The 13,551-nt window shown below is 52.2% G+C and overlaps 4 protein-coding genes across 4 annotated transcripts; 1 reads left to right on the forward strand and 3 right to left on the reverse strand.

Moving 5' to 3' along the window:
- Window positions 1-254: 254 nt before the first annotated feature.
- Window positions 255-2,932, reverse strand: N7462_005253 (Zn(II)2Cys6 transcription factor; the record flags this gene model as incomplete). The annotated part of the gene is made up of 6 exons (XM_057076978.1): window positions 255-735; window positions 803-1,393; window positions 1,456-1,841; window positions 1,917-2,122; window positions 2,194-2,728; window positions 2,876-2,932. The coding sequence occupies 6 exons, from the start codon at window positions 2,930-2,932 to the stop codon at window positions 255-257; spliced, it is 2,256 nt and encodes a 751-aa protein (XP_056936483.1).
- A 3,266-nt stretch (window positions 2,933-6,198) lies between these two features.
- Window positions 6,199-8,013, reverse strand: N7462_005254 (putative nonsense-mediated mRNA decay protein Upf3; the record flags this gene model as incomplete). Its single annotated transcript, XM_057076979.1, has 3 exons — window positions 6,199-6,825; window positions 6,901-7,681; window positions 7,760-8,013. The coding sequence occupies 3 exons, from the start codon at window positions 8,011-8,013 to the stop codon at window positions 6,199-6,201; spliced, it is 1,662 nt and encodes a 553-aa protein (XP_056936484.1).
- A 702-nt stretch (window positions 8,014-8,715) lies between these two features.
- N7462_005255 (flavodoxin and radical SAM domain protein) lies at window positions 8,716-11,132 on the reverse strand (the record flags this gene model as incomplete). Its single annotated transcript, XM_057076980.1, has 2 exons — window positions 8,716-11,033; window positions 11,105-11,132. 2 exons carry the CDS (start codon window positions 11,130-11,132, stop codon window positions 8,716-8,718), a joined length of 2,346 nt encoding a protein of 781 aa, XP_056936485.1.
- An 858-nt stretch (window positions 11,133-11,990) lies between these two features.
- On the forward strand, window positions 11,991-13,460 carry N7462_005256 (putative dipeptidase; the record flags this gene model as incomplete). Its single annotated transcript, XM_057076981.1, has 3 exons — window positions 11,991-12,216; window positions 12,283-12,495; window positions 12,553-13,460. 3 exons carry the CDS (start codon window positions 11,991-11,993, stop codon window positions 13,458-13,460), a joined length of 1,347 nt encoding a protein of 448 aa, XP_056936486.1.
- Window positions 13,461-13,551: the final 91 nt, after the last annotated feature.

Here is a 13,551-nt window from a genome sequence, read left to right on the forward strand (position 1 = left end):
CCAAATATCAGGATATCCAGTAGTAGAGTAAAACAGATGCTTCGTAGCCAATTGACTTCGATGGAGTCACTCTATCGCGAGATCGGTTCAACTACCTCAGGATCGAGGTCTAGCATGACCAATACCTCCAAAAGGAGACCAGGGTAATACAAATTCAGTAGGAAGTCTCCATTGCAAAAAGAATCATGGCATATATTCATCCATCCGTATCGGACATAACCAGAGAAAAGTCGTACACTCTCCATAGAATCCTTTTATAGCACAGACGAGCCGGGCTCGGTAAACGGGAAACTATCCCACAAGGGCAGTTCCATACCTTCCCAGTCGAGAAACGCACTATCCGTTATCGGAGGGGTGACCGTGGCCGATCCGTTATCGTGAGCAGGGAGCCATGGGTAAAAGGCGCCGCCTTGTGCAAGAAGAGAACTCGTCATATCGTCGCGACCACCATCCTCCATTCGAGGAGTCGGCGTGGCCTCACTTAAGCTGAAAATCCGACTTACATACTGGCTGCGTCTGTGTCGCGCCTGAGCTGACAGACGTTGGCGTTGCTGGGAGACGGCAGCTTCAAGCAGCGTAAGAATCTCAAAATAGTGAGCGGCTTGTGCAGACTGGCGGGCCAGCATGCGAAGGATCACCAAGGCACCAGTGAAAGCCCCGTCAATCTCGGCGTCGACATCGCGGTGGGAAAACATTGAAAACCCCAGGACCAGGGCTGCCGCAAACACAAAGGCCCTAATGGCCGATGGTTAATATGTCATGACGAGGTAGAAAATTCCGATCCACAAAGAAGAAGACTTACTTTAAGAGAGCCATTTGCTGAAGCAGCAGCCCGGATTGGTGAACTTCCAAACAAGTTTGGAGCATATAGACTGCCGAGTCAATACAGGCAACGGCGAGCCTTGAGTGCGCGGGGTCCTCCTCTAGGGCCTCGCTCACAACCCCTGTCGAGAGACTTTGGTGCAATCGGGCCAGGCGAACACTCAAAGTGGAGATTAGGAACGGTCGAGTAACCAAAATCACAGCGAAATGGTAAGAACAGGCCACATGCATATTGCCGATGATGCGTTCCTGTACGATCTCACGATCTTCATCTTCGGTGACCGCGGTTCGCAGAGACTCCGGCAAATCACCACTCCAGCGGGTCAGTTTAGCCAAGAGTGAATTCGCCGTTTCGATCGACGCTGATTTTTCACTATACAGCCGACTGACGATTTCATCCAGAATCAACGACAAGCGATAGGACGCGACTAGGCTCAATACCGTGGGGTTGGATGTGATTCGGTCCAGATCTTTTCGGCTCTCAGGCAAGAGCCCGACTGTGGCGGCTGGTCGGCCGAGGATCGAGCTCGCCAGGAGATCGATCACACAAAGGCTCATCCATAGCCTTGACCTAATTCGAATCTGTCAATTTTGTCACTCCTGTATGATTATTGGAAGCTATGGAAAGGACACCTTTCTTGTTGTTCGTTCTCATTCAATGACTCCGATGAATCTGCATGGAGCCCCAAGGCAACAGCCGACCGAGCGGCGACGCCCAGGTACATGAAAGAGGCATTTCGGCGGCAGGCACCAAACATGTAGAATGACATGAGCAGAAAGACCCGAACCAAATCCAAGCTGGGATCCTCCAGGAAGTTGGCAAAGGTCCTCTGCTGGCCCCGGGTGAAGAAGAATCGCTCGATTCTGTCCATCTCAGGGTCCTTGGGGCACGACTGGGCGCCGATGGCAATCATGAGATCTGGAATTGCCGCGTGAGTCTTCTCTCGATCTGTTTGGGGGTCTTCTGGGTCGGAAAGAAGTGCGTCTGGATTGTATCCTAGATCCAAGAACCCGCTGGTCTAGTCGATGGTTGGTAAGTGCTCAATCCCCTCCCTTCGTCCACTATGTCGTCCATCGGGTCAGGGCCGCCTTACCACTGTACGAAACCTTTGCAGGAACCGGCTCTTTTGCTCTGAGTCGCAACAGTCTTCTGAGAAGTTTGGTGAGTCATGGTGGGCTTCGGTCTCAAGCATATCTTCACTCTTGAAATTATGGGAGAACTGTGACGGTCCAATATGTTGTGTGACGGTTTCCCGAAGCAATTGGAGAAACGACAGGGACGCGGCCTTGCCGACATAGACTATGTACTCAGGGTTAGCCACGTCCACAGTCGGACGTGTTATACGAGGTCTTAGTCATTCGATTCCATACCTCGCTCTCCTTGGAGATTTCGCAACATGCGCGGATGGGTCCGATGCGTTGCCTCGGGGGAGCGGGAACCCGCTTCGAGCGATTGTTCGACGGAGCGACCATGGGGACTGGTCTCATGGATGCTGGTCGGCGGCGGGCTCTGAAAATTTGTTGAAGCCTCGCCCCATGACGACCTCGTGGCCGCGGGGATAGTATCTGTTGCTTGACAAGTGGCAGAGGGGTGGCGGCTCCGACTCTCGCCTGCGACCAATTTGAACGGCATACAGGTGCGGCCCTGGCCCTTGTGGATGCAACTGGTGCAGGGGAAAGAGCCGCTGCATCGCTTCTTGGAGGCGCGACATGCTGTACAGGCAGTGTTGGCCCGTAGGCGATTTGCGGGCAAGACCTTCGGACGCCCCATGATGGAGGAGAAGACGAGAATCCGGGGTCGGGGTCTCGAGCCATCCGTGATCGTAAGTGCCCCGCAGGTGAAGTGGAGATTGGACACGATAACGATCGGCGGTGCTCGGCCCGAAACCCCATCAACAACCCCAGGCTGTGCTCATGCGAGGTTCCGAAGATGGCACCTGTGAAGGATGTTGCGATAAGGGGTCCCGGACACATTTTAATTCTGTGTTTCTTTCTTGCATCCCAGGTGTGGGGATTCCTTCGACTGCATGCCCGTAATTTCACCGTTGCATACATCCTTACACTGGGTTCCGAAGTCGGAAGGGGATCCGATAGCGCCAACACTGAACATTGGACAGCCCACCAAAGAGAGCAGAATATTGTCGGACAAGCATGATGATGCAGAAACGAGGGGATTGGGTGATAGATCGATGTCCTCTAGGGGGTTGGGGGGTGGCAATACTATGCTAGAAGGTGTCTTGGGTACATCATTCGACCAAACGTGAATATCTCTGTGCATCTTGTATATAAATAGAGAGAGAGGGGGATATATATATACACTCCCTATCCAAAAGTCTGTGCATGCGACCCACTTTTGGCTTCCACCATCAAATATATATATCTATTACACTACACACCACACCACCATCTTTCTAGATATATATTTCTAATAAAAAAGTTAAATTCGGGTAGGGTTAGACTCGCTTATCAACCACTGATATTTTGTATAATAACCACGTGCTAGACGCACAGCCCTAAAACGTCGCTTAACACTCAATATCAATGTATCTATCTTCCTCTATTCTAATGCCTTCCAAGCTTCTATAATACAAGCTTTGAAATAACGCCAATCCTGCTCAGACTTTCCCATATCAACAAGCTCTGGATGCAATTCGAAAAGCTTCAATTTTAACCACCTCCAGACAGGTTCTATCGGGTTCAAATCAGGTAAGTGTAGAGGCCAATCCTCTACCCAAATACCGTGTGTTTCAAACCACTCTTGTGTTAGCTTTGCAACATAAATCCTAGCGTTATCTTGTTGAAAGATCTTACTAGGCGTATAGATAGGCACTAGACCTTTTTCCAACGCTAAAATATAGGAATTCGCTGTATAACCTCGCCGTTGCCGCCCGGATTCATCAACCCGCTCATCCCGCTCCATAACTACTAATTCCGACCTTCCACCAAGCTATATAGCCCCCCAAACTATTTGACTAATATCTTTAACGTGTATAGTCTTATTAACTAGGTCGTTTCGGAAGCTTTCAGACCTAAATCGCTAACACTATCTAGGGCCAAGATTCGTTGTTCGTTCAATAGAGCACTCGTCGGAAAAGATCCAATTTTCAATCTCAATATATCGATTTCTTCTAGCATAACATAATCGTTTAGCAGCAAGACCTTTCGAGATAGGAATCTTACATTTAGCAAGGCGTTTAAATATAGCAAAGTGCTTCAAAATCCGTCGAATAGTCGTTTTAGAGATAGCAATAGGCATACACGCAGCTAGTTGTTTATAGGTCCAGAACGGGTGTCGACGAGCTTGCAAATATAAATATTTACAATCTCTAGTAGTAAGCTTTCTAGGCCTACCAGACCTAGGCGCTGATTCAAACGTTGTAGAATTTTGGTAGCGTTGAAGCGTACTATAGATTGTGCGAATTGAACAGCTAAACTCCTTTGCTAGTTTAACACGCGATATACCCTGATTGGCAGCATATACAATACTCTGACGTTGCGAAGGGGTAAGCTCACCATTTCTCTTTCGATTACCACCAAAATTAGCGTTGTCGGGTTCCATGGGTGGTTAAAGAAGAGAAAAAAAAAGATAGGGAGGTGGTTGTTAGAGCAATGAAAAGTGGGGCATGCACAGACTTTTGGCCCCTATTGTATATTGATATATAGGCACTGTTGAGAGTTGGGCTGTTCTGTCTAGAGAAATGAATGTACAATTACTAACTATCCCGGTCTCGCGGTAGATACCTACTGAAATTCGATACCCTTACGAAGCCACGGAAGTTTCCTGGACGCGAATCTATCTCAGTCCCCATGTTGGTGATCCTGATCCAATTGTGCATAGAACCTATACATGTATCTCGACCTAGTAGACGTACAGCCCGAATCTTGGTCTTGTTGGATTAATTAATTAATTAATTAATTCATTCTTTGAAAATTGACAAAGATCGTTTTCATCGATATGAAACGTCACACGACAGAGTCGGTGATTGGTCTTCTGGAATTTACGGAGTACATTCTTCCCCTGGTCTGACCGATCTGGGAATGGACGGAGTATACCCGTACCTATTCCAGGTCGAGGATTGAGACGAAGTTCGGCATGCCGAGAACACCAAGGCTCGGCCAAGTTCCGTTGCGCAGACCCGCATCTTCTGCTCTCGCTTGTGCAAGTGGGCAAAGAGTCCGAAAAGGGAGACGGTGTGAATAAGGGAATGCAGGGAAGCGAGAATCAAGAGAGCCGGGAGGGACTGCATTGGCCATTACCTGGCCCCTGCACAAAGCGAGAGGAGTTCTATGTCGGCCTAGCCAATCCAAAGTCGACAGGCGCAGCAGAAATTTTTCGCAGCAGTCGAAATTTTCGAGCTTTTTCGTCCCATCGGGTCCACAGACCACCCACTGATTGGCGGAATGCGGCGACCGCCCCACCGAAACAGGTAAACCACACGTAAAAGACGGGCAAAAAGTGCAAACGCCCAGCGCCGCTCGGTTAGTCGTTAGAGCCGGCGGCGGTGAGTCTGCGTGTATAAAAGGGCCCGCGACCCCGAACCTCTTTCTCTTCTTCAAGCGACTTTACGTATGTTCTCTCCTCCCCATACCTTTCCAAACCAGCCTCACCAGAATCTCTTCGGATTCTCGAGAGCCTGGGGAACAGGTTCTTGCCGGTGAAACCAGATGCTAACCGATCTTCTCTTGACAGTTCAAAGAATCACTTTAGAGTAAACGTCCCAATTCTAAGCTCTTTAAAAGAGCCACAGAATCTCCACCCTTGCTGATGACTACTATGTCCTCGATGCCCTAAAGTGAAACCATTTGGACTCCCGCCTCGACTGTCACGCGTGCTGCTTGCAGTGTCTGCGTTTCGGTCCAGGGAGTGGTGATGATCTTGGCCTGGTCTCGACGTCTTGACTTCGGTCGGTCGGTCCTGGTGGGTGTCGAGGAGGTCTGAAAGGTGCTCTTCACATCTCTTTTTGTTTTCTTCCCTTTAATGTCGGGGGATGACGATCACAGAAAGAGAAGTAATTGAAGAGTGTCAAGTGGGTGATCTGTTGGCTCCTTCTGAGTTAAGAATCAAGATATACACAATGAAATGAATTTTATACAAACTTGTTTTCCATATCTTTGTGTAAGCTCGTAGTTGTCTTCGGAAACCCTTGCTCAATTGGAAGCTTGATGGACGTGGGTTTTTTGAACACTGGTTAGATTTCATGTTTCATCCGACCGGATTGAGGATCCTGCCAGTGTGAGTCCTTGGTAGCCACTACGCATTGATCGGGCCCGCGTTCAGGTCCAATCTGACCGAGACGAAGGGTATCATGCACGGGCTTTCATTGGGCATGTGCCGCGGACGTCTGATGTTAAAAGTGCTAAAATGCTAAGCTGGCGCTACTTCTCCGATCCGTTCTTCTCCGTCGGAGTTGCAGGCGCACCACCGCCCTTCGACCCTTCACCTCCTCCGGCTCCCTTCGGTCCCTTGTTGCGTCCGCGGCCGCCTCGAGGACCCCGAGAAGATCCTCCAGATCCTCCAGATCCTCCGGCTCCGCCGCCGCCACCGCTCCCATTTCCTTCGCTGTTACCACTCTTGGTTTTGCCGCCCGTCGCGGACGCGCCGTCTCCTCCTCGTCCGCCCTTCTTCGACTTCTCCCCACCCGGATTGGCCTTGCGTTCCAGCACCACGACCTGGCTCTGGGCGACCGAGACAGGACTGGCAGCCATGGCCTTCTGCAATCCGTCCGGCTCGGCGAAGTCCACATACCCAAATCCTTTCTTCTTATCAATCTCCACCTTGGTCACGGCGCCAAACGCGGCGAACGCGGTTTCCAACAGCGCCTCGGTCACTCCCTGAGAGGGATTCGCGTGTTTGAGGAACGCCTGGGTGGCGGTTGGGGTCGCGGAGGCAGCGGCGGTCTTGTTCTTCGCGTTCTTGCTGGACTTGGCGGGGGGTTGGATGTCACCGGCGACGACGTGGTGTTGGGAGCTCGCGAGACTGGTGATTGAGAATCTCCTCCATCCCTCGCTTTGGAAGCATTGACGGCGCCCTTGGCGGACTTGGAACTAGCTTCCCTTTTTGCTGCTCTCCGTAGTGACCGGAGACTCATGTGGACTCTCATTTTTGGGGGAGCCGGTATCGTTGGCTCCGCCTTTGCCCCTTCGTCGACCTCCGGAGGTGGTCAGTCCCAGGTCTCGCTGCAAGATCTTGGCCGCCGCGGTCACATTGCCTCGTTCCCTCTTGCGCTCGGAGGCCATGGTGGAGGGAGTATCTTTCGCAGTATTCGTGCCGCTCCCCTTTCCGCTCTTCGTAGTTGTAGTTCCACTAGCTTGCTTGGACGCCTTGCTGGATTCCTTGCTTGTCTTTTCGCCCTTGCCTTTTCTCTCCGAAGCAGATCCAGAAGCCGACTCCTTATCGGGTCGCTGTAGAAGCTTTTTGGCCTGAACCTTCTCCTGTTTTGATTCCTTTTCGGCTCGCTTAGAGGACTTGGAGAATCCACTCTCTTTGGCTTTGCTTGCCTTCTTGTCCTTGATGAACTGCACCAGAGGTGTCATCACCACCGCCTCTTTCTTCTCCTCAGGCTCAAGTAGGTCCACAGTGGTCGGTTTGGCAATGGGTTGCGTCAGGCTTTCGAGGAAGGCAATGAAATCGGGATCTTGATCAATGGTGCCCTGGCGGGCATCTTTGCGAACACGACTGCCAGGGGTCTTGGCGTATGGCGCAAACTCCAAGCTGGGAGGGCCAAGGAGAACCGGATCATGCGTCGTATTACGGGCATCCTGGAATGAGGCCTGTCGCACTTGGTCCGACAGCGGCCCGACTTGCTCGCTGGAAACCACATGCAGGTAGGCTCGGGATGGACGAGAGGGTTTGGCAGGACTGGGAAAGAGAGAAGCCCATCGATCAGTTGGAAGTCAATTGAAATTGAGTGGAGGGGAAGAAGCATTTCTCTCTTACTCCTTCGAAACCTTGCCTGGCTTGTATTGGAGCCAGTCAACCTTGCCCGCACCCACCCGCCATTCCTCGCCGAGGGCGGCTTCAAACTCAGCTTGAGTGAGCCCTGGGGGCAAGCGGCGCACAAGAAGCTTCAAGCGCGGCGTCGGGGGCTTAGGAGCCTTTTTCGTGGGTGCAGATGAAATCGATTTTTGGGTGGCTGCTGCAGGAATCTGGAGCACACCGGCGGTGGGCTTGCCCGCCGCTGGCTGAGTCATGATGAGCTGGTTTGTTGGAAGTGCGCACCTTCTCTGTTGATATATGAAGGAACAAAGATTAATGAGGCTGTGATAAAGAAGATGGATGGGTTTTACCCTTCGCAATGCTGTGGAGGCCCCCGTCCAGGTCAACCCTTTGCTGCGGAGTTTCTGTGAATCGAGCGGGGCCTGCGCTGACTCAGCGAAGCTTCACTGGCTGCCGGTTAACTAACAATTGTAGCACCAGATTCAAAAATATTTCAAGCTTCAAGAGGCTAATTACAGTGGGTGAGAAGTGAAACCCCTCCCAAGAATAAAAAAAGGCAGGCGGTAAATCAGGATTGATATATAATTTGATTCGAAATTCTTTTATCATAGTTGGCTGATTTGTAGTACTGGCATAGCAAGCAGAGGACAGGCCCGAGTAACGCAAAAGGCTCCGAGGGTACTACAAGCCAAATCTATATTTAAAATATGTCTTGGCAGCCAGGACTAGCCTTATAATTGACAGGATAATCTGTTGCTCGACTTGGGGAAAAGGCATGGCGGCGAGGTGCCAATCAAACGGGATAGGAACAAGCAATACCTGCTACCACCCAGAAGGGATTCATCGTCGGTAGTGATGTGGACATTCTCAACTTGCAGTCGCCGCCGAATGCCGTCCGAAAAAAATTCGGGATGAGTCGTGATGGACATGAATTGAAAGACGGAGGCATGATAATCTTATGATGTAGGGGCAGCAGCAGCAGCAGCCTCGAGGGCTTGGGCCCTAGCTTCAGCCCGAGTGCGGCCCTTGCGATAAACACGTTCGTCATTGGGATCAAATCCGCCACGGCCCCAGGTTGCCCACTCTTCTGTTTCACGCATATAGTCCTCCGGAGTGAAAGGAGTGCCATCTACCTTCTCCTTCTCCAGCAGGTCGAAGAAACGATCGTAGTCGATTCGGGTGTGCCACTTGTTATTCACATAGAACCGCTCCGAAGCAATCAACACACAGCAGCTATGCGCATGCTCAGCAGCAATTCCATACTTCAGACCCCGACGCTTCAGTTCCTTGTCCAGGGCAATGACAAATGTGGTGACTTCTTCATAGAATGGCACATTCTGCATGGTCAAACCAACACCAGCACTTGTGCTGGTTCCACAGAAGGTCACACCCTTGATCTCGATCAGACCTGGCAAGGCCTTCTCGACCAAGTTAGCATATCCAATAACTTCATCATCCAGATTGAACCCCTTGACGAGGGTCAGTCGGAAAACAGTACGTTGAATATGGCGCTTTTCTCGTAGAATGTCCAGACAGCGCTGAAATCGCTCCCAGAAGTCGCGGTGTAGGGGACGGTCAATCTTTTTCAAAGTTTCACGGTTGCTAGCGTCGATAGAAACATAGAGCTGAGTGACACGGTGCAATGCCTCGAGCTGATCGGGGTGCTGGGCATTGCAAACAAGGAAGCTGGAGATGCGCTCGTCGTGCAACATGTCCAGAAAACGGTTGATGTGAGGGTAGAAAATGGGCTCGCCGACCAGACTCAAGGCACAGTGGCGAATTCGCATTGCTTCAGCGAAGCGCTCAGCTCGAACACCGGGCACACCCTTCATCATCTTGATCTTCTTGTAATGACCCGCCTTGACGCCGTCAAAGATCAGCTCAGGAGAATCGACCTTCCATCGCCAGGTCGTCCCGACAGGGTTCGTGCCGTGGCGCCAGCAAAAGACACATTTGTTGCTACAAGACAGCGACGGAGTCGCCTCCATGCAGAGATGGGATCGGATGCCGTAGAAAGAATACTTGTAGCAGGAACCACGGCCACGGAGAGCAGACTTGGTCCACCGGCAGATCTTCACACCGGAATGTGAGCCAACAATCGTGTACCCTTGCTTGGTCAAGGCGGCATAGGTCGGGGAGGTCGTGGGGACCATTTCCTTAGCTGCTGGCTCCGCGGACACAGCTTTGCCTACGGTGGTGAAGTCCACCGGGATGGGACCAGCGGAATCGCCGTTCATCTTGATGTCTTCCAAGTCCACCATCGTCTGGCCATTTTTCTTGCCCTCTGAAGACTCGTTCTCATCGTCCAAATCCTCCTCATCGCTCTCTAGTGCATCACCGCTACCGGGAACTCCCTCGCCAAGGCCGCCATTCTGCACAATATCGAATAGTGTATCCTGGAGCCCAGAGGACCATTCCTTCAACGCCGTCTCCGCATCTGACTTCACATCACCCATGCCCATGGGGTAGGCACGCTTGCGGCCTGTGAGTTTCGCCATCCACCGATCGATCTCTGCTGCCTGGGAGCAGAAGCCTTCCTCTTCCGTTGGCCATTCGACCTTGTCACCAAACCCGAAGACGGAATAGCCTGCCAACTGGGAGAGGGGCGCGGTGTCAATTCGGAAATCATGATGAGTTTCCTCGAGATGGCCCAGGAAAGTATTGAGAATGCTGTCAACGTTGTACGTGGGAACTAGAATACAGTACAAATAGCGAGTACCGGGCGAGGTGGTGGGTGGCTGGGGGATGCTTGTAAAAAACTCGTCGAACTCGACCTCGGCCAGATCCTGGATCTGCGGGGGAAAGAGTCCCCGTTCCCGGTCTTGAGAATCGACTTGCTTCTGAGATGCCGCGCGCAATTCTTCCAAAAGGGTCTTCGCATATCGTTCAGTGGTGGTGGTCAAGGAGGCAAAGAAGATGATCGGCTGGATGAAGGTGGTGGGATGACCCTCCTCGGCGGATGCACGGCGGCCGGCAATGGTCTTGACTGGCTTCTTGCCCTGAACACGCTTGGGCCCCGAGGAGGTCTTTGAGAGTGAGCTATTTTGAATGGGCCTGGTGGTGGCCGGGGTCGCAACGGGGCCCTGCTTCTCAGTCGGAGCCGGGATTTTCTGCGCCTTTTCGGGGGATTGGGTGCGCGGTGACGACGGGATCGAAGCGGAAGCCAAGGTTTTCGATCGCGCTTGAATCTTGCGATAGGTACGAAAGGCGATAAATAATGTGGAGAAAGCAATGAGGAGAGGAAGACGATAGGCATGCCACACAGCTAGCAGGTCTGCGGGGGAGAGGGGACACGGTTAGAAGCGCCACTGGAAAAATCCTTGACAGCAGGTTGGAGTAACATACTGTCAGTCACGGTGGGCGTGCCCGCCATGGTCGCACAATTCCTGGAGATTTCTCCAGAGGTCGATTCGTGAGGCAGTCGAGACGGAAAAGATAATCTCGTGAGGGTTGAAAAGAAGGGAAGTTTGAAAAAGGATGAAATGTGGTGAAGTGGAGACGCGATCGAGTAATGACCGGCTCGGGATTCGTCAGTGGAGGTTGGTTCATTTTGGTTCCGCCAACGAGAAAGGATCAAATAGGATTGATAAGAGAATGAGCGCTTATTTCTATCGAGTTTCTTCCTGTCTGCTTTTGCCTCGCTAGTTTTCAGCAATAGTGAAATGGTTGTGTTCTTGTCCAACCCGGGTCTTTTTGGTTGGATGCAACTCCCCCACCGCTACAACGGAGAAGAGCTGGATGTTCTGTCATTTAGTCCCCATGAATTGATTGATTCTCAACAGGGAGTACATCATAGATAACCCAGAGGATCGATTGGATGGAAGATAGGAGAAAGTGGAGAGTAAGAAGTTGATGCTATGTGCTGGCAGTGATCTATAGAGTCGATGCCATTCCAAGCCCTTTACGCCAATGGAAAACCGGCATTGGAAGCCATTCGGAGAGTATTAGAGAGTCGGATCCCCCGATGGCCCTTTTATGCCCTCGCCTCCCTTCATTCTCCCTTTTGACAACCTGTGCTTCTTCTATTCATGAGATCGGACCCTCGACTTACCCTGACCTGATCTGACCTTATCTGACCTGATCTGATCGCTGTATCGCCCACTAGACGGGTTATCGCCGTTATCGATAGCGCAATCGTCTCCTTCCCCAACTTCTCGATTGCCCACCGCCGTGCTTCTCTGCTTCACCAAAGGAACAAAGCGAAAGGAATCAGGCACAGATTCTTTATCTGATGGATGAGAAAGTCGTTATGCAAGCCTCGTATAACGAGGCTTCGGGGTTCAAGGGCCCGGAGAGTGCCTCGACCCCCAAGCGGCCCTCTGTTCGGAGCTGGGCCCTGTTGGTATTGGGGATGATTGCCGGAAGCTGGTTTCTATGGCCGCGCGACTGTCGCCACGCTCGCATGCTCACCATTGAGGACCGAGTGCATCAAATTCTGTCCAAAATTCCACTGATTGGTACGATGTTGTAGCGTAATATGGCTGTGATATTGGTGGGTTCATGCCGACTGACCTCGCTGGCAGATGGCCATGATGACTTCCCCTTTCTCATCCGAGAGGACTTCCACCGCCACATCAATGCTCCGAACTTTACGGAGTCGTTCATTCATGGCACCCTCCCTGGGCACGTCGATCTCCCTCGACTGCAGCAAGGTCGCGTGGGCGGAACCTTCTGGAGCGTCTTCGTGCCATGTCCTGCGGACTGGACTGACTTTTCGGATGAGAATTACGCAGAGAGTGAGTAGCACGTAATATCTCCGTGCGGATAAGCTTGAAAACTAACACACCCATCAGGTGTTCGGATGACGGTGGAGCAGGTTGATCTCATGTCCCGGATTCAACGGGCCTACCCAGATATCTTCTCTGCCCCGCCGAACGGCACCACGGCTCTCCAAGCGTTCAAGGAAGGCAAGATCATCTCACCATACGGTATTGAGGGGCTGCAATCAATTGGCAACTCCTTGGCCCACCTGCGCATGTTCTACGACTTGGGTGTGTCCTATGCGACCCTCACACACAACTGTCATAACAAGTACGCCGATGCGGCTCTAGTGGAACAGCCGAATGGGGGCCTCCGAAAAGCAACGCCGCTCTGGCACGGAGTCAGCCCAGCTGGCCAACAGCTGGTCTTGGAGATGAACCGACTGGGTATGATCATTGATCTGGCCCACGTGAGCGCGAACACAATGCGCGATGTGCTGGGGGCGGGCAAGACTGACTGGGCGGGCAGCCGTGCCCCGGTCATTTTCAGTCACAGCTCAGCGTTTGCTCTCTGTCCGCACCCTCGCAACGTTCCAGATGATATTCTGGAACTGGTGCGGCAACGAAACTCGATCGTGATGGTCAATTTTGCCCCCGATTTCATCTCCTGTCGAGCTTCCGATCGGGAGGATGGGCTGCCGGAGGTGGACCAGGAGCATGCGACCCTCGCGCGGGTTGCGGATCACATCATGCATATTGGCACTGTGGCCGGATTTGACCACGTTGGCCTCGGTAGTGACTTTGATGGGATTCCTACCGTTCCCGCCGGTCTAGAGGATGTGTCGAAGTTTCCGGACCTGATCGCGGAGCTTTTACGTCGCGGCCTAAGCGATGAGGATGCCGGGAAGGTGGCGGGAGGCAACCTGCTGCGCGTCTGGAAGGATATTGACGAGGTGGCTCTACATATGCAGGCTGCTGGTGTTCTACCCGTCGAGGATTGAAAGAGAAATAGGGGAGGAGGAGGAGGAGTAGGAGGAGGGATTCAATCGAGCCGTAGCCGCTTCCCGCTCCGTAGACCTAGGGACTCATTCT

Source organism: Penicillium macrosclerotiorum (assembly GCF_028827735.1).
Source record: "Penicillium macrosclerotiorum strain IBT 26536 chromosome Unknown utg000003l_segment0_segment0, whole genome shotgun sequence".
NCBI classification, from domain to species: Eukaryota; Fungi; Ascomycota; class Eurotiomycetes; order Eurotiales; family Aspergillaceae; genus Penicillium; species Penicillium macrosclerotiorum.